Raw genomic sequence first — 21,554 nt, 5'->3', positions numbered from 1 at the left:
TCGGTCGACCACTATTCAGGAGTACATTACATTTCAAACATACAGTGACAAAACACTTCTATGATGAACTTTCATTATTTTCATTATTTTTTACAATGCACTGTAAGTCGCTTAGGATAAAAGCGTCTGCTAAATGCATAAATTAAATTAACTTTCAATATCTGAATTATTTTTGTGGAGATTAAAGTTCAACTGTCTGGACATTATAGAAAAGGCTAAAATTCTTGGTGGGAAAGTTATTTGTAACGTAGTTTGGTGTAATTAATTAATTTCATTACAAAATAAGCAGTGAAGCAGCTCTGTTTTAAAATATAAACTTGTTTGTTTTTTTGTGTTTTTTAAAAAAAAAACGAAAAAGGTTAATTTATTATAAAATATCATTTTAAATATGCTGGAAGCCATTGTGAGAAACAGGAAACCCCAACAAGAGCATTTATATTCATGCTTTAAATATCTTGATATGATATTTTCGAGTCGTCAATCATTTTTTGGTGTTTAAAATGGTAGAACCGTTTTTCAAATATTCATGAAATCAACATGAATTTAGAGATTACATTTCTAAGACTTTGAACTTCATATTTTTGCAAGCTGGTTTCTTTTACGGTTCGTTTCAGTGAACCAGTTAAAAAAAACAAAAACGTCACTGAAACACATGAAAGCCTGGGCACCTTTTTCAGTTCAGTTCAATTCAATTTTGCACCAGCCTTAAATCTAAAATAAGTTTCATTCACAAAATGACATGCATTATAACGAAGTCATTAAGCTTCATTCTGCTATTAATGAAACTTAGCCTTTTCCCCGTCACTCAAATCTTATGTACACTCATGCTCTATCAGCACACTCTGTTCCGTGTCTGAAACGTATGATTCTGAGTTCAGTGTCCTGTTAGACTCAAAACTGCTGCTCCAATATGCAAACTTGTCAGAGATGCGTACTGTAAAGAAAAGAGCGCAAAAGCATCACTAGATTTAAGGATAATATTACTCATATTAGTGTCGGACACGTTAATTGTTTTTGAATTAATTGGTTTCAGAATGAATGATATAATGAGAGAAAAGCCTGCTGTGGCCGGTGGGGTAGATGATGGGAGAAAAGAGACAAAGAGAAAGGAGCAGGAGGTTTGGAGATGGCCCTCTATCCCCTTTTTTTGTAGAAGAGCTGTGGTGGGAACATACCAGAGACTTACTGATGGTAAAATCGCTCTGTTATGAACTTAGATCTTAAGAGTCACTACATGAGTTAATTCTAGATGATACGTTGACTGATGATAATTCAAATAGAGGGACTTCTCCTTTTTAAGATGTGTCTGATTGGCTAATGGGCCTTTATATTACATTACATTTTTGATCATTTTAATTTGGATAAAAAATTACGTAGTTTAGGGAATTCCCCCTGAGAAAACTGAGTCTGCAATGTTTTATGTAGTATAATTTTTTGATTCATATTGGTATTCTCTGCATGACATATGTATCCCTGATCTTCAGGAAGTGCCAGTCAGTAGTGGGTCTGAGGTCTTCTAGGATCAGCTGGAGCAGGACGCTCCAGTGAGCTCGTCATCAGACGTTGGCACTGACTCTAGTGAGTTTGTCAGCAGATGCCGACTTTTGCTCTGCAGCGAGTCAAATGGTTATCAACAGGGCCGCTGCTGGCCAAATGGGTGCCCTAAACAGGATTGTATTGTTGTGCCCCCTTCCTCAAATATTATGGAAGTAAAAAAAAAAAAAAAACACCTACTATGGGGGTCAAAATAGAACTTTAATCAAATCTAAAAGTAAATAAATAAATAAATTGTATTATTTACAAATTACAATTGTAGCTCTAGACAGTTACCTATGGCTATGACTTTATTAATACAGTTGTCTAATTGATTTTATAGTCTCAAGCATTCAGAAATCACGCAAAAGAATATTAAGCAGTTTTACTACGATAAAACCATGGTTTCTTTTTGTAAGGGTTGTGCTGTCCACATGTTTTTTTGTTGAAGAAATTATAGAGGCTGTGTTATCTATAGCAAAAAAAATTAAGTGAATATTTGAATTAAATGTTTGGCCAAAAGCATAAACAAGGACAATTACCAGGCCTTTGGCTCCCTTTGCAGGCATTTGTAATAACATGTAATGTACATAAATTGTTTATTTTGTATTAGCCTACATTATGTATTTTAACAGTGTTATTAACCAATCATTATTGCCTTATTGTTTTTATATAATGCATTTTAAGTCATTTTAAAGGCTATTGTTGGCTTAGGTCTGTTTTTATAACCACAAAAAATTATTATCTTAATACTTCTATTTTGGAAATTATTATTTGAAATAACAAAACCATGGTTAATTTGTGGTTACCATGGCTACAAGAACGATGATTTTTGGTGTTATTCGTGTTAAAACCATTGCTAATTTTTGTAAGGGAACATGGAAAGTCAGAGAGAATATTAAATGCCTTGTTGGTGAAATTATTTCCGACATTAAAACACGTTATTAACATCAACAGCCAAAAAAGTTTCACAGGATTATGAATCTGCCTGAAAGTGATGCACGGACTTCGTTTTCACCTTTTTTTTTTCTTTCTTTCTTTTTCTTTTCTCTGAGCCGGATTGCTGATGTCTTTTCACAGGCATAGATGTCCATCCATCAATTATGATAATTTGCATTCAGCCGCAAACATGAGGTGCGAGTGGTCGCGAGTGTGGATGGGGGACAAGTTTTGTTTTTTTTGAGCAACTGGGATGGTGCCCCCCTGGGAGTTGGTGTCCTACGCAAACTGTGTACTCTGCGTATAGGGAGCGGCAGTACTAGTTATCAACACTGAACCTGCAGTGAGTCCCACAGTTATCAACATCAACTCTGCAGTGAGTCTGGAAGCAGACAACTATATTGACTCTGCAGTGAACTCCAGAACAGATGAGGGTGTTGAATCTGCAGTGGGTCCCACAGCAAATGAGGACATTGACCCTGCACTGAGTCCCACAGTTGTTTTCAACATTGACTCTGCAGTGAGTCTCACAGCAGATAACATACTCGGTTACTAACGTAACCTCAGTTCCCTGAGATATGGGAATGAGTAATGGGTCTTGCTTAAGACGCTAAGGGGAAAACTCCTTTTTCTCCAAATACTGAAGCCTTTTTCAATCACGCAGTGAAACTGCACGGCCATTGATTCGTGCAGTGTATTAAAAATGAACCAATGGCGGCACAGTCAATTTGGGCGGGGCATCTGGCTATATAAGATTGGACTTCGCCATAGGATCCTCAGGTTACTTCGACTGAAGCGACGACTGAATCGTGCAGCTACATAGCACGGCCAGCAACACAGTACTCGTTCCCGTATCTCAGGGAACCGAGGTTACGTTAGTAACCGAGTACGTTCCCTATCGATACTTCACTCGTACTTGTCTTGCTTAAGACGCTAAGGGGAACCAGTACAATCCCACCATGCTATGTTAGAGGAACGACCAATGCTTGAACTTGCCTTGAGCACCAAGGGCCCAGAGGGACCAAGTAATTGCAGGGAAGCCCCACAGAAAGCAATAGGTCCAAACTCACAGAGGTCGGCCCGGCGCTAAGTAATCGTTCCCAGAAAAATTGTACAGCCTCGGAACCCAGTGGGGACCAAGAGTGTACCGAGAAGGCAAATGCCTGATTTAGCACTAGTTTTGCTAGAGTAAGTCCATTAAGCGGAAAGGACCCGAGCTTGTAAAGCTGGAACGTCCAGATTATAAAACCTGGTAAATGTGGACGGCGAGGCCCAGCCGGCCGCCCCACAAATCTCTGCAATGGAAACTCCGCTAGACCAAGCCCAGGAAGAGGCAACGCCTCTCGTAGAGTGGGCTCTTACTCCCATGGGGCATTGAAGGCCCAAAGAAGAGTATGCTAGCTTGATAGCGTCAATAATCCATTTGGAAAGTCTCTGCTTCGTGACCGGAGACCCTCTTGTGCGGTCACCGAAGCATACAAAAAGCTGATCCGACCGTCTGAACGGGGTGAAACGCTCAATGTATATCCTCAATGCCCTGAAAGGGCAGAGTAGATTTAGCTCTTGGTCCTGCTCCGAAGGAGGAAGTGCCGAAAGAGCTATGACCTGTGCTCTGAACGGAGTCGAGAGCATTTTAGGTACATAACCATGCCTCGGTTTCAGGATAGCTATACGAGTCATGTCAGGTGACATTGCGGTATGTAATACACAGTGCTTTATTTAATAATATGAATGCTTGAATGCTAAAGTATTAGTTATATTTAGGTTTGGACAAAAATAAATAATAAAATGAGATGCATCCTCCTGTTGCATTTCTAGCTTGATTACTTATAATTTTCTGCTTAGCCTGTTACATTTTTCATATAGGGAATGCATAGATGTTTAGGTCAAGAAAATCACCAAATGTAGGTTAAGGTTTTATGTTTTCAGAAAGCATTAGTGGTATTACATTGCTTTGGCCAAATCATTTAAAAAATATATTTTTAATAAAACTAGAAAATAAAAAGCCATGCAAAGTCTCCCTCTAGTGGAGAAGTGTTTACAACGTCAGTTCCCGTTTTTTTTCTTCGGCTTTTAGACAATAGCCACAAGTATGACATAACCAGAGGCGGACAAAGTACTCAACTCCATTTCTTGAGTGAAAATACAGATACTGATGGTCAAATATTACTCCATTACAAGTAAAAGTTGTAAAGTCTGATTTTTACTCAAGTAAAAGTACAGAAGTACTTGCTTTTAAAAGTACTTAAGTACCAAAAGTAAATTTCCTTTTTTATGTCAATGCACTTTTATTGTTGTATGTAATACTTGCAATACTTCTGAAGCAACTTAGAATACATTACACCTACTAGCTTGTAGTATCTTTGGAATAAAGAGCTTTTAGAATGTTAAAAACCTATGGGAAAAAAACCAAAACATAAATAAATAAATATATACTGTGTGTATATATATATATATATATATATATATACAGTGGGGCAAAAAAGTATTTAGTCAGCCACCAATTGTGCAAGTTCTCCCACTTAAAAAGATGAGAGAGGCCTGTAATTTTCATCATAGGTATACCTCAACTATGAGAGACAAAATGAGAAAAAAATGATAAGGAAGAAAACAAAATCAAACCTGCTTTAAAACCCAGCAACACAACTGTAGCTGTACAACTTTACAACAGAACTTTTTAACAAAAAAGCAAAACAGCAAGGCTTATTTGACATCACAACAACAATAACAAAAAAAAGCTGTCTAATCGCTCTCGTGGTACTTGTGTTTTATTAGGAGACGCACAACAGTTCTTCTATGGCTTTATAGGTAATATTTTCACGTAGACAATTTAGCAAAATCAGACAATATTGTGTCTAATATATACCACAATATTAACTTCTTATTATTGAATTGTTGTAAATAAATATCACATTTGGAACTAGTCAGTGCTCAAAAAATGCTGGGAAATCACTTCATGTAGCCCCAAGAGTGATTACTGATAAACTGTCTGAAAAAAAGAAAGTCACGTTTTAGAGAAGAAAAAAAAATCACCCACTGACTTTCAAAGCTGCTACAGAGTAACAACTTTCTACTTCGAGGATCTTGATAGAAATGTAGTGGAGTGAAAAGTACAATATTTGTCTTTCAAAAGTAGTGAAGTTAAAGTCATAAGTTCCCAGAAAAAATAATACTCAAGTAAAGTACCGATACTCAAAAAGTGTACTTAAGTACAATACTCAAGTAAATGTACTTAGTTACAGTCCGCCTCTGGACATAACCTGCATATTAATAGGCCTATATATTTTAGTACGAACTTATCACAAATTTGCAGTTGGCTATAATTAACAGAAATGTATCATGTATCAGATTCTCCTATCGTTTTTGTCCACATTTTCCTGTCCCTTTTTTGTCTTCTAAATTGTCATAATGAGGCATTTCTTGAGCCGAGTAAACCTAGTTTTCTCAATTGGGTTGAAGTAATTTTTCTTATTATGCTATATTCCCTTTCTGTTTGTACATCAGTTTCTTGCTTTTATTTATACTGTTGCACACGTTATTATTTTGCCAATAATAAAAATGATTAAAAAAAAGAAATAAAATAAAATATAACAATGTTTAATAACTAACATTTTCTAAGTTGTCATAACGAGGTATTTTATGAGACAAATTAACCGATCTACTCATGAACTATAAAGTTGATGTCTTTTTTTTTTGCTATATTCATTTTTCTGTTTATTAATCGGGTTCTTTTTAAAAAGTTACTTGTTCATTTTTAAAATGATCCTATTTCACAGGTTAATATTTTTACAATAATTACCAAAATATTTAGTTTTCTTTAGGGGGACTGCTTACAAAGCTGAAAACTCAACTGGGGCGCATTCAAATGACCTGACGTTTAGTCTCGGAGACATTTGTATTATTATGGCTTAAGTGAGTTATTTCCGAGCATTTGTGCCTTTATTCGTACAAACAGGACCATACTTCAGCAATCCCTATGAAATGATTTGTAAGAATTCTCATCTAGTTCTTTCAAACGACTGTGATTGGTGAAACCTGCCTAGCGCGGAGAAAAGTAACAGGTACCACGTGAAATGGACATCGACGAGCGGCTTCAGAGGCGTCTTGTACAATTTACTTAAAAATGACATCGAAAAACTTTAATAGCCATTGAATATAATATGGATACTGAATAATTGAGGAGATAAGATTTATTATTAGAAATCATTCTTGATAAAGTGTTATGCACCGCCCATTTCAGATCCTCCTGTTTCATACTAGTCATTACATTTCATTAGGAAATAAATATTGCCCGGGGACCATAATAGAGAATGACCAGGACCTACGTGCGTCACTGCTAGTGCGCATCCCCGCCTTCAACTACGTATTTGTCGCCCTCCCTGCTTAATAACGTCGGACGGGTACTTCCTAGCTCCTAGTCAAACTCAGCCACTCTATTTACCACTGTCTCCTGTGTTTTGAAGACTCGGGGATTGTACAGCTATGCGCCGCACAATATAATCTGCCACTGTTTAGTGCAGCTTTGCACGCGCTTGTGTTTACAGCATCTCACGAGCAGCGCGTGGGGATCGATTCAGTGCTAGAGCCCTTTCGCTTTCAAACATGGCAAGCGACGCGCTCCACAGATTCGTTTGCCTTTGTCGATACCTACAGGACCCCTGCCATGTCGCCAGATTTCAGCAGCTCTGCGGCGTCCGCGGGACGTTTCCTAAAAAACCAGCCGAAGCTGGAGAGCGTGACGAGGAGCTTGGGGTCAACGGTGCTTGCGTGGGGCAATGCCAGGGAGACCGCGCGGCTAGTGGGGATTCAGCACACGGACTTCCGGGCCGAAGGCTGAGAAAAAGTTTAAATGCTGCTGGAAATGTTGAACAGGACGAGTGTTCCGCTGCTTTTCTCAACGGACCGTCGGGGCGAGACACAGAGAGGGACTCCAAAGGGACAGTGAAGCCTTTACGCAGGAACTCGTTGACTGGTGATGTTGGCCAGGAGTTCATCATCGAGAACAAGTTTCTTTTCTCTCTCTTCACAGTCGGTACCGAGCTGGGCAATGAGATGTTCTTCATCGTGTTCTTCCCCTTCTTGATGTGGAACGTAGACCCTTATGTGAGCCGGCAGCTGATCGTGGTGTGGGCCTGGGTGCTGTTCCTCGGCCAGTCCACGAAAGATCTGGTCCGGTGGACCCGTCCTGCCTCTCCTCCTGTGGTCAAAGTGGAGGTGTTCTACAACACGGAGTACAGCATGCCCTCCACACACGCCATGTCCGGCACCGCGCTGCCCTTCTGTCTGTTCCTGCTCACATGCAGCCGGTGGCAGGTATGCCTCCGCACTCTTGCTCTGTTTCCACACACAAAACCAATCGATAGCCGTACCCACGTGAAGCGTTTGACAGTATCCCTTTGGTCTGCTCATGACAATCTGTTTTAAGTTTTTTTTTCTTTACTAGCTAACATTTATTTTTATATTACGAGCTATGAATTAGCACTTATTCCTAGAGTGACAAGTATCTTTTCAGTTAGCCATTAACACTCAAGTCGTTAAAAACTAGTACTTATTCCTTAACTTATACTAGTACTCATTCATTAACTATTAGTCACTGTCCAAGCAGTGAGAAGTAACTATTTTATTGTTACTGGTGACAAATTGCAAATTTTGGGTGACTCCCACTCTTACGAAAATTAACCATGGTTTTATTATAGTAAAACTGTAGTAACCATGTTTTTTTTGGTATATTGACTACCATTGGTTAAATGGTTAAACTGTGGTTAATGTTTGGCTGCCATGGTTTAACTATAGTAACCATGTTTATTTGGTTTTATTTGTAGTAAAACCATGGTTAATTTTCGTAAGGGTAATGTTAGTTAATGCCTTAACTAACGTTACCTAAAATGAGCAATACATTTGTTGCATTGTTTATTAATCTTTGTTAACGTTGTTTAAAAAGCAACAAATGTTTATTGTTAGTTTGTTAGCTCTGGTCCCTTAAGTAATATTAACAGATACAACTACTAATAATGTATTAGTAAAGCTGAAATAATTTCATTTAATTCATGTTAACTTATGTAGTTAACAAATGGAACCTTATTGTAAAATGTTAGCAAATATGGCCATTGAATTTTGTGGATCTGTAGATATCAACTAGCTGTATTCCAGGTGCTATTTCCTATTCCTGTTCTAGTAGTAATTTTTCATTAGGTACTACTACTTATTTTTTAGCTACTAGTAACTATTCCAGTCGTTACCAAGATCTATTCAAGTTTTTCAAGTGGCAACTGAATAGACACTATTAGAAACTAGTATATAGTTTAATTGTTGCTAGTTATAATGTAATCTTTATAAACAAATAAAGAGTTTGAGGACACCGTGACTGAGTGTGGAATCATGGGAGTTGTCGTCTTTATCCCCACAGCCGATGCAATCCGACGGGACTCGGGCAGAAATCATGTTCATGGATGAGCTAATGATTTATTAACATAGCAGAATGAAGCAGGCGTCGAAGCAAAACGAGGCGAAGTGAACGAGCGTGATGCATGGCTCGAAATCAGCGGAGCTTTTATTATGCCACAGTCGACTGCTTCCGCTCCTTCCGGTCGTGTGTATGTGGGGAAAAAAGCAGCGCTGTTTTATCACACTAGATACATTTGAAAGTTCTGTTATGATGCTAATCTATGCGGTCGTCACCTCAACATATTAAAGCGTCTTTGGTGTTTCCATGTTTTCTACAAAACAAAACCGGAAATCGAGGGGTTATGAAGTCATTGGCAGGCGACACAATGACACTGTGGACACGCTCTGTGTCACTAGTTAAAATTGCTTATTTCTCTGGATTTAAACATTCTTCGAAACATTTGGGATAATGTAAGTACACAAGTCAGCAAAATATATAACACTGTTCTAGTGATTTTTGGATATTTTAATAAAAAAATCTTATATATTGTGCCTTTAACGGAATGGTTAGTAGTACTGGAAAATGCTACTATCTATACTTTCAATTTCACAATACTAATAATAAAAATAAGTGCTAGTATACTGTAGAAAAAGATAAAAGTTAGGTCTAACATGTTTGTTTGTGTGTGTGTGTGTGTGTTAGGTGTGCTGTATTCATTCTGAACATCTGTCCTCATTATCAAAACCATCTGCCTTTAACAAGCATTTTGTTTATCATGCATACGCAAGGCAAGCTAATAATATCCAGATGCCCAGCCTTTGAAGATTTCAGCGTTTACCTATATGTATCATTTATCTAAAGCAAATTCCTTTACAAAATGTTATTGAAGAATGATTGAAATGCTCCAAAATGCACTAATGGTTAACGAATTAAGTTATGTGTTAATTAGTTAATGAAGTTGTGCCAGCAGATCTCATTGACCGCAGCCACCATTAACATTTAATGGGCATGAACGTAAAGGTTTTGTTTTCTTTATATACATACATGAATATATACTCTACATACATGTTAGTTCATTAAAACCATTTATAGATTAAGGTGCCTTTAGTCTCTCTCCATAAAGCACTGTGTACTTGTATATGTCTCATTTAATCAAGCATAATATTTGAGGCATATTCTTAATGCTTTGTTCTCAAAACTTACTTGAATGATCACTAGGACTTGCAGCTAGGCCTGTCACGATAACAACTTTTTGTTGTGCGATATATTGCCCCAGAAATAATTGCGATAAGCGATTATTGTCATTTAAAAACCATTTTATGCCACTGAATATATAATCATAATGTAACAGCATAATAATGCAAGAAGGCCTGCACACTTCCAAATGACAACAAACTTTAAATTTTTAAGAATATTTAGATCATGGAAATTAAGTATCAAAATATTAGATACCTTAAAAAACAAATAGTAAATAAACATTTTCTAACAAAAAGTGCAAAGTGACAAGTATAAAAAAAGAAAAATGCACAAAGAACTTGTATGGAGATTTTTTCCTTTTCTCTGTAAATTAAGGGTGCACACTACTGCTGAAAAACACAATCCCTACTTAGCAGTCAGATGTCCGTATGCACAAAGACACAGATCCCTAAACAAGGCCATATCTGCAGATGAAACTTTTTTTTGTAGAAGCATTTTTAAAATTTGCACCTCATGACTACACCACGTTATGTACGAGAAGCTGCAAAAGACACAGGCGCAAGTGGAATGTACAAAACATGGTGACATTAATTTTTTAAGTAAATGTAATGTGCAATATATTGCGTCACCAAAAATTATTGAGGTCATGTACATATATTACGCGATAAGTCGATATATTGATTATTGCAACAGGCCTACTTGCAGCATCAAAAAAGTACTGAAATAAGCTTTTTCTTGAGGGGAAGTGATATGTTTTTAGTTTCTATACTAGTTCAGTTCATTTGCCAGTGCTCTGTGAAGTTCATCCGGTTCAGTGTTGACATGCTAGAATGATTGTCCTTCTTTTAAAGGGACGTTTATCCACTGGTGCTCAAATATTGATTTTCAGATCTCAAAAGTCGTCTGTCCTTAGTCTGTTGCATCTATTGGAAAATTGTTTTACTTTTCCATATTATTGTAGAACTAGCTCATCTGGAAATCAAGATTCCCAGTGAATGCATTTCCAGACAGGACATTAATCGTTTTTTTGCAAAATATGCAGGCTTTTTTTACTTAACCACTAAAGGCTTGTGCAGTGCACTGTGTTATTCATAAATATGGATTTCTCTGCTGGGTTATCAGAATCATATGCTTGTTGATGTCAAAGAAGCCATTACTTTCAACAACAATTTAGCATATAGTCAGAAGAGGGTGTGCTATAATTCTTTTTGATACACTTATTATATACGACAGGGATCTGATCTAGTTCTGTAGAAGCTTTTCTTGGTCTTTTGCTTTTGACAGATTCTCATGGCGGACTTCTTATTCATTTTTTCCCCGGCAGTTTTTCTGAAGTCAGCCGAAACTGACTGATAATGTGCTGTGTACCTACTGAAGACTGAAAGTCTTATCCAGCTCTTTGAGCACAAAAGTGACGTGACATGTGAAGTGTGGCCAAGTATGGTGACCCATACTAGGAATTAGTGCTCTGCATTTATCCCATCCTAAGTGCACACACACCGTGAACACACACCCGGAGCAGTGGGCAGCCATTTATGCTGCGGCGCCCGGGGAGCAGTTGGGGGTTCGGTGCCTTGCTCAAGGGCACCTCAGTCGTGGTATTGAAGGTGGAAGCGAGCGCTGTACATTCACTCCTCCCACCTACAATCCCTGCCGGACCAGAGACTCGAACTCACAACCTTTGGGTTACGAGTCCGACTCTCTAACCATTAGGCCACGACTTCGTTAGAACGGAACACAGTCCCTATAGTTTATTTTCTTGCTTTCATATCCGCTTAAATTTAGCAGGAAACTAGGAACAATTGCCTCAAACATGTTTCCTCTTCTTTCACTATTGCTCTGGCCTGTTGATTTTCTGTAGATGATTTATTCAAACAAGCCTAGATGTATGAGGAAATGTAAAAAAAATTTCTCAGGGAAACTGAAAATTTGCGTTAAAGCTTTATTTTGGACGTTGCTGGAGAACCAGTGAGGTAAAGTGAACACCCTTGTCAGACAGTGAGGTAAAGGTTTTAATGTACACACAGAGTAGTCAATGTTGATGGGATTGTGGGAGGTACTGGTATATTGCCCAGACTACTGGAGCAGATAAATGCATGAGCACAGAAGGAAAGTTCAGCTGAATGCCAAAAACGAATAGATCTGTTGTCTGAATGATGAGAAATCCAGAGGCATTTCTGCAGGTCAGCAGCTATTTCGACCCACGTCTCTTGCAACTGCACTTGGTCTGCCTCTGAAGTATTAGAGTATGTTCAGGAATTCATCAAATATATGAACTTACATTAACAGTGTGCCTGGTGGTCTCAATCCTTGATGGACTCATAAGGTATTTCGGCCAGCTCTGTCCTGATATTGTTGCTTAATTTGTGGTTGATCATCATGGGTACTGTAAGTTATATAATACGCTTTTTTATTCCTGTTTTAAACAGTTAGTTCAGTTTTCTCTTTTGTGTGAAGAAACACTACATTCTTAGATACCACTTGAATAAAGGTTGGATTATGATATACATAACACTTAACTAACCCAAACACATACACTAACACTACCGAGATTAGGATTTTTACATTTCTCTAATGCTCACCAAGGCTGCATTTATGTGTTTAAAAACACAGTAGAAACAGTAATATTGTGAAATATTATTACAATTTAAAATGTCTTTCTCTGTTTTAAAATGTAATTTAGTCGTGTGATGACAAATCTGAATTGTCAGCAGTCATTATTTCAGTCTGTGTCACGTGATCCTTCAGAAATCATTCTAATATACTGATTTGCTGCTCTAGAAACATCTACAACAGCTTTTGAACAGTACACTGTGTTTGAATTTTGAAGTATAATATTTAGAGTTTTGTAGTCTAGAAATTTAGATCATGTGTTTTAACCAGTGTAATTTTAGTATCATTTAGTTTTCATTTAAATTTGTTCAATTTGTAGTAAAACTGTTTTTTGGCATTTTATTATTATTATTTTTTGTAAATATGTATATATAGTTTTTATAAATTTTATAAATTTTTATTTGGTGTTAGTTATTTTAGTACATCAAGTTAAACAATAAAATGAAAAAATGCTGCATTGGCAACTAGCTGACATAAAATAGTTTTTTAAATTTTATTTCATTTCAGAGTTAACATCTATTTTACTACCAGTTTAGTTTTTTTTATGGTGTTGGTTTTAGTTAATAACCCTAGATTTAACTGGTTTTAAGAAATTACCTTACTGCAATTCCTCAAGTCTTTCCACTTTTTCTTTAACAGTACCCATTCATGTTTGGATTGAGCATCGCTCTGTTCTGGAGTGTCCTCGTGTGCATCAGCAGGATTTACATGGGCATGCACTCTGTCCTGGTGAGTAAAGTTTTCATCACATTTAATCATTCTTTCTTATTGCCTTAAACTAAGGGATCGTCATATAGGTTTTTGGAACAAATAGAGGGAGAGTAAATGATGATAGAGTTTTCATTTTTGGATGAACTAACCCTTTAAGAAGCATAACCGTTTCAGTCCATTGCACTGTTAGAATAACCAGCTGTAATGGTAATTCAGAGCATATTAATATGTTTTATGCAGTTCAGGCACCTTCAGCTGTCCACTATAATTTGCTCTGTCCACAAGTTTCGAAGTTGGGGAACTTTCCTGCTGCTTCGTGTCTAAGGTTTTGGTAGCAGTTCAAAAAGAAGCTTAATATATGCTGCTTTAGTCTTTTGCAACCCTCTTCTGTCAGTATAGAAACAAATCAGTGAGTCATCACGGCTGACTCAGTATCCTCTGATCTTCAAATGCTCATCTGTTTTCAATGCTTTTCCTCACAGAAGATCTCTGACTGGATAATTGCTTCCCCTGGGCTTGTATGAGCCATGGTGATCATTTTGATGTGTTGAGCAGACAGAGGCCGATAGATAATTTGAAACGCAAGCTTTGCATTAGTTATCATGATTGACATGCTGTATGTTAGTCATCAGTGCTTCCAATGACTTCTTGCACCTGTTATTTTTTGCAAAGGCTGCGTGTCTTTATTGGTTTAAAGGTGGTGAGAAGGGACAGATTAAGAAAGCAGATGCTAGTTGCCTAGGTGATGGGAACCTTGTTATTTTAATGCTGTGCTTTCAGAGAATGTGGCTGAATCATCTTTGTGGAAATCTGCACACCCAATGATTTAGGAAGCCTAGATTGTACACTGTGTGAAGTCTGTGGACCAGGGCTCAGCGTTAAGGATGGTCCGATCATGACCCCAGGCCAGTCTGAGCTTGGACATTAGACAAAACTGTATCTTAGGTTCATTGATCACATGCAGTTTTTTTTGCACATGCTATAATCATAAAATTATATTATAGCTCATGTCTAAATGTTTAAAAAATAGGGCTGTCAGTTAAAATTTTGTATTTGAATTAATTTAATAGCAATTAATTATAAAGCTTTTTTTTAAATTGTTGGTTGTACACCTGCAGAGAGATCATATCTCGCTTTTTTACAGTATCTTGCTTGCAAGACATCTTGCCTTTGTCATTCCAAACCAATAATACTTTTGTTTATCTTCAAAATACAAATATTATATTTTTAATGAAACCTGAGAGATTTCTGTCCTTCCATTGAAAGTCCATGGAACCAGAACTTTGACGGTTCAAAAGGTGCATAGAGCTCGTTAAATATGATAGTCAACTGTACTTGATGCACAAGAACTAAACTCATCAGTTCTTGTGGAAGCTCAAATACACGTTTGCCTGAATACGGGAGAACCAATGAGATTTATTAAACTATCCCTTTGTTATGTCTATTGTTAAAATAATACACAGGGTGAATTCAGGTGACACACTTTTTGATATTGAGAAAAACAATGTTGCTAAAATATTTCTTATTTGTGTGAAAATGCTGGCAAGGTGAGTGAAAATCTGGACTACTGGACCAACCAAGTCAGGATCGAAAACTCCTTATTGTTGAGCCCCTGATGGGCTGTTTGACAGTTTAGGGTTGAAGCAGCTGTGATCATAGTGCTTTGGTAGAGAGGATTACGAAAAAGTCTCAAGGAGGGCTTAGATCTTTCCAGCATCCATTTAACCCTCTTACTTAAAAAGACTGATATATAGAAGGAAGGACTAGAGCAGGACTGCAATGGGAATGTGTAAATGAGACACTGTGCTGGAAAGAATCTGAGACTTTTGCCTTGCAAAAGTATATGGAGTAGAGTACATGTACATGCATGTTTAAAGAACACATGGACAGGGCCAACAAACTACATGTCTGTCAGATCTAACGTGTCTTCAATCTTTAAAGAGAGAGTTGTCGTCATGACTCTGTGAAAGGCTCAATAAGGCTTTTTCTTCTGCAGGTTCTGCAATCTCTTTTGACCTTTTGCCCATTTTAAAGTACATAACTGCATAAGTTTATCTCATAAAGACTATCAGATTGTAGTGTTCTCGTAAGGTGTCCAAAGTCTCTAATCTTGTTAATGTGCCTGATCAGACGAAAAGGGGCAAATAGATCATTTACTGCCTCGTGCCTCTCCAGACCCTTGTCACTTACTTCTCTGGAACAAAAAAAAAAAAAAGGAAATTGTGAAGAATATCCTTGCCACTCTGTATCATAATGAAACTGACACTGTCAAGCAAAGATGAGGTAAAAGCACCCTAAAAGTAACATAAAGTGCTCCATATGACTCTTGCTATGTCTTCCACAAAAAGTGAGCTGGAAGCAAAGACTTGGACATCTGCTGTCTGTGAAACCTCACATAAAATGGAGAGATGCCCTGAACATTGACTTTAACTTTTGTGCCACGCACAAACATAAAGCAGCTGAAGTGTGCGTAAAACCTACATACTGTAAATAATACCTCTTTATCAGATCTACTTGCTATATTCTTCCAGCCTGTTCTCAGGTCTGTTTCGACATGTTATGGTAACCAAGACCTTTTGAATAGTTAATAAATACATTGCAATGTTTCATTTCGGGGGGAAAGTTTTTGTTAATTCTACACACAAAAGAGTCCTGTTTCCATAATGACTCATACACTGTTTATACAGATCATTGATGCTTGAACGCCACCTTTCTCATGCAAAGCAATACCTGTTTTCACTAACCTTCATGTGTTTGCCTGGCCTGTAGAGAATAAACAATGACAATTTAAATGGAAGTTTGTCTAAAAATTACACCGTGTGAACAACAATATTAACATGTTTGATTTAATGGTTCCTAATTTGAATCATAATAACCCAAGGGCTACTGGAAAATAGAATATCATTAAAGGGATAGTTCACCCAAAAAATATAAATTCTGTTATCACTTGTTCACTCTCATGTCGTTTCAAACCCATAAGACTAAATCTATGAAACACAAATTATGATATTTTTAGGGAACCTGAGAAGCTTCTCTCCTTCCATTGAAAGTCCAGGTAACCAAAACTTAAAGATACAAAAAGGTCATGAAGCTGTCACAAAATGAATCCGTGTGAAACAAGAAGTTTAAGGGACATAAACCTCTCGGGTTTCATTAACAAAAATCTTAATTTGTGTTTCGAAGGTCTTATGGGTTTGGAATGACATGAAGGTGACTAAATGATGACAGAATTCAAATTTTTGAGAGAATAATAAGTTTGTGCCTTCATCTTCACAGGAGGTGATCACAGGCTTCCTCTACAGTGTGCTCATCCTGGTGGTCCTTCAGCCCATGCTGCATGACATCGACACGTTCTACCTGTCCCACGGCTATGCCCCTCTGGTCATCCTGCTTCTGCATGTTGGTTTCAGCTTGGTGGCCTTCTCGCTGGACTCATGGAGCACCTCCCGTGGCGACACGGCCCAAGCGTTAGCCACAGCTGCTGGAGCCGCGTTGGCATCCCGCCTGAACCACCAACTGGGTCTGCAGCCAGATCCCCCCGAAGAAGCTCTCCCACTCACTCTGCCCCTGATCGACGGGGCCTTATTGACCCGTTCCATCATGCGGCTCCTGGTAGGAGTGGCCGTGCTTCTAGCCGTCAGGGCTGCCATGAAGGTGGTGGCGATCCCACTGGCGTGCAAGATCTTCGGCGTTCCTTCGGATGACGTGCGGAAGGCTAGACAACACGCGCACGTGGAACTCTCGTACCGGTTTATGGTCTACGGCACAGTGGCTTACTGCTGCGTTTTCCTGGTGCCACTTCTCTTTGGCTTTCTTGGCCTATCCTGAAGAAAATCCCTCCGTTCAGTCTTGTTATTATCCGGTTTTTATCCCAGCTTAACCTATACATGACCTGGACTAGTAAAGGTCCACAGTTGTAGTCAAAACAAACTTGGAGAAGTCTTTTGGTTGCAAACACATGTTCATGATTTTGATCATTTCACCAGCTCTATTTCCATGCTAATTTATTTCACTTGTTTTGTTTACAGAGTTTATCAAACGGATACATTTGAACAGGGTTTTTGGCACATTTGCTGCCAACGGTGGGTAATCGGACAGCTTGAAAGTGAGTGTGTGTGATGTCATGATCTTCAGGACCTGTTCAAAGCTCATGACTCTTGAACAGTGATGTTTATAGCCACACCCAAAAAGGTTTCAAATGTTTCCTGCATTTGTCTTCAGTGGTTTTCCCTCAGCAGACTGACATCCACCCATCCTGGACTCTTGTGTTTTCTCTCACTCAACAATACGCAGGATTGTTTCTCGCTGTACAGGCTTTTTGCCCTTCCCATCTGTTTTCATCCTTCTGAAGCAAACTGACCTGAGTGAACACCCTTGTCAGACATTTGTATCCTTGTCATTGTTTTCTCTCAAGGGCTCGTTCTCATAACATTTTGTAATTCTCTGTTCTTTCTAGGGCTTGTTTCTTCACTTGTGGGTCCATTCCAGATCAGTGCTGTGGCCCTAATGGTTCATTCAGTGGTTCAGGAAAGACACTCCAATATCTGAGAGGTGTAGACAGTTGTTCTTATCTAAAAACAGGTTGAGCTCACGCCTCACAATAAGCGGTAATGCATTGAGAGCATGAGGGGAGGGAACTTCCTGTCAGTATGAATGCTGTATACAGGAACTTCCAGTAGATGTGTTGCTCTGAAACCCAAGCTAGGAAAAGACCAATCTGAATATGAATGCAGCATATCTTTAACATTGTCTTTGTCAATGTATTATTTATAAATGTCAGATATGCGTTTAAAAATTACTACAGGGAGTAAGATTTATGCAGTGAGCAAATAGCTCAGTACTCGGAGCAAATCAGTTTTAATTAAAATAATTACTAGTGGATTTTTGTAATATTTCTGTTAGTGTTTCTGATTTCCTTTCTAGTTCTTCTTAAAGGGATAGTTCACCCAAAAATCTAAATTCATAATTTACTCACCTTCATGTTTCAAACCTGTTTGTCAAAAAAAAGAAACCCATTGACTTTGTTGAAACTTTTTTATAATCTTCTTTTGTGTATCACAGAATAAATTCACAGGTTTGGAATGACATGAAGGTGAGTAAATGATGACAGATTTTTTTATTTTTGAGTGCACGGTCTCTTTTAGTAACAGGAGGCTAAATTGAGATGTTAAAATTCAGAGCCGTGGAGTGCAGACTGTGCTGCAGGTGTTCTGCATGTCTCTCCATTCGACTACGTTAAGACATCCATGTTATCCCGTACTGTCAGCAGTTTGGAGGAGATGCACTGAAATCCTCTTTCTCCAGGAACGCACTCAGTGTGGCTTCATTTCATAGAATGACTGAGCATCCTTGCTTTGTCCACTTTTCTGAATTCACTGCAGTTTTATCTATTTAAATATCATTATGGGCATGACAACATGGCCAAAGTAAATCCAACATGTGTTTTCTGATTGTAAGAAATTATCAGTATTAACTTAGGTAGTTGATATGTTGTCTGTCATTGAACTAGTATTCTGTTCTTGCAGTGTATTTTGTTAGTGTGTTCAGTTTCACAAGGAAATGTTGTAAAGCCAGTAACAGAAGACAGATCTCTGATATACATTCATTCCTCACTGCTCAGAAACCCCAGTGTCTTGCATCCTTATTTCTTCAGCGCAACTTTATCCTCCAACTAGGCACAAGACACCACAGCTGTCTTTCTGTAAACAGTTTTGATGGTGCAAATGATATAGAAAATATTGTCACACATCCACAACGTTTATTTGCAAAAACTCATTGTTGGTTATGTAATTGACTTCTTTACAGTTGTGCATATATTCAATAGTGATCAGTTGTGCAAATAGTAAATGTACCATAACTGAATGATGAGTTGTTTTATTTTACAGTGCACTGAGCTAAAGTGGATATCATATCACAGATGGCTGGATGGTGTTTTAGGGTTTCCTGCAAGGAAATGCATTATGAATGAAGCTTGTACACCTTACCAGTGCTGAGCTTTGAGCCATTCACGGTCATCTAAACGCACACGTACTGTATCTGTAATCTATGGCTCCTCGTCTGCAATTTTTCTGTTCTCATAATTAACGTGAATAAAAAAAAAAAACAGTATGAACTACCACTGTATTTGTGTTCTTGTCATCTGAAATTTATTTATTTTTCCATTACAAAGTGATCAGAGCAGTATGAACATTTTATATTACAGCATGATGTTTGTGAAAATGGCTTTTTGATTATTATGACTAACTAAATGCTTGGCTTGCAGTGTTTCCCATTATCATTGTAAGTGTGTGTGCTTGAGTTCCCTTGATCCAGCAAGATTCAGAGGCACACATTCTCATTTCTCAATTTGTCAGCTCTTTGGACAAAGGTCTACTTTCTGCATGATGTATTGATTTTAACCCACTGTGTAAGTGCTAGAAGACCTTGCTTATTACCTACCACACATATTTCCACACTATAGCTAACTGTAAAACACACATATTTTGGCTCAGTGCTGCAGTACATCACCTTGGGTTGTTTTTTCACATTTTTCACAAAAAATAAATAAAATTATAATTATAAAAACCCATTTAATCTAAAAAATGAATGCAGTTTTATGACCTCACAATGATTTGAAGACTGCATGGAATATTTATACTTTTAACACAGGACCAGAAAAAAAGCATCTTGATCATTTTATTTGCCATCTACCCGGTTAGAATGTTGAACTGAACCGTGCTCAGCGAGTTCATCTCGTACTGAGAATGGCAGGAACAAAGTTAAGATACTCTACCGCCATCCTGTGGTTGTATGTACAAAGTACATCGTGGAGAACAGTACAGTAGAATGGTTTCTCCATGAACTCTTCTCAAGTACTGACAATTGAAATGTTAATGTAATTATGTTCAAATTGTGTAGTTCACTGCAAAAACAATTTAAGAGCTGATCTTTATAAAAGCTGATCTACAAAAGTCATTAGTGATGGCAATTTTGATTCAGTGACTCGAATCTTTTGAATCCGTTCTCCAAAAAGATTTGTTCTATGATTCGCGCAGAAACCTTTTCTGCATCATTAAACCAGTAGCTGGCGTCTAGTGAGTATCTTTTGTGTGTTGTGAGTGAATCTTTCACTTAACCGATTCCTTATTTTTCTTATATATTATATTGTACTACTACAAATAAATAAATAAATAAAATAAAAATGGAAAAGAAAGAATTTAAGCAAGTAAAAAAGATTCGTTAGGGAAATGGAATCCTCTGTTCACTTAAAAGATTCATTCAATAGCACCTATTCGTACCAAACATCAGCACTAAACACTAAAGGCCATTGAACAGTCAGAGTTATATACTTAAGTGAGTATCTTTTGTGTGTTGTGAGTGAATCTTTCACTTAACCGATTCCTTATTTTTCTTATATATTATATTGTACTACTACAAATAAATAAATAAATAAAATAAAAATGGAAAAGAAAGAATTTAAGCAAGTAAAAAAGATTCGTTAGGGAAATGGAATCCTCTGTTCACTTAAAAGATTCATTCAAAAGCACCTATTCGTACCAAACATCAGCACTAAACACTAAAGGCCATTGAACAGTCAGAAACTGTCTTCCCATGTCTAAACGTGTTTACTGGGATTTATTTATGCTCGTTACATAGTTTCAATGAGATTCAATATAGCCTGCTGTACAGCGCAACTCAAAATGTTCATTGGTCCAGAGACTACAACTATATCTCCTGAGAACCAGAAATAAAAAGCGTTGTGAATTTAGTATTTTTTCATGTCATTACATTGTTTAGAGCATAAGAAAAAAAAGGTAAAATAAATTTTTTTTAAAAATTATATTTTATTCATAAGTTATGCTATGTCCTCTGTAGAGGACACCAGGACTCAGTTTTTCTAAAAATAAAATGACAAGAGTAGACATGAAAAGGCAAAAACAATGGGATTTTTTTTAAAATCACCAATCAATTTTTAGGTTTCAGGATTTTTTTATAACTAACTTTGTTTAAGGATGGTTCTCAACTATGTTATAAAATATATAACAAAATGATTTGATATACCATTTTGTTTTATGCAATATGTGTGTAAAAATTCCATAAACTGGTTTTCCCATTAAGCACAATGTTATCTATACACTGTATCTAATTTGCATATTAAAGTGCTGTTGGGACAGCATGTTGAAAAAAGAAGTGTAAT

The 21,554-nt window shown here is 37.4% G+C and overlaps 1 protein-coding gene across 1 annotated transcript; it reads left to right on the top strand.

Annotated features, from left to right (window-relative positions):
- Window positions 1-6,702: 6,702 nt before the first annotated feature.
- On the top strand, window positions 6,703-19,486 carry LOC107563688 (sphingosine-1-phosphate phosphatase 1-like). Its single transcript, XM_016248626.1, has 3 exons — window positions 6,703-7,785; window positions 13,307-13,396; window positions 16,655-19,486. Exons 1-3 carry the CDS (start codon window positions 7,075-7,077, stop codon window positions 17,204-17,206), a joined length of 1,353 nt encoding a protein of 450 aa, XP_016104112.1. The 5' UTR covers window positions 6,703-7,074; the 3' UTR covers window positions 17,207-19,486.
- Window positions 19,487-21,554: the final 2,068 nt, after the last annotated feature.

This window comes from Sinocyclocheilus grahami, unplaced genomic scaffold, assembly GCF_001515645.1.
Source record: "Sinocyclocheilus grahami isolate Dianchi unplaced genomic scaffold, SAMN03320097.WGS_v1.1 scaffold886.1, whole genome shotgun sequence".
Lineage (NCBI taxonomy): Eukaryota > Metazoa > Chordata > Actinopteri > Cypriniformes > Cyprinidae > Sinocyclocheilus > Sinocyclocheilus grahami.
Note: the sequence above shows the minus strand (reverse complement) of the source record. Positions and strands in the feature narration are given on the sequence as shown.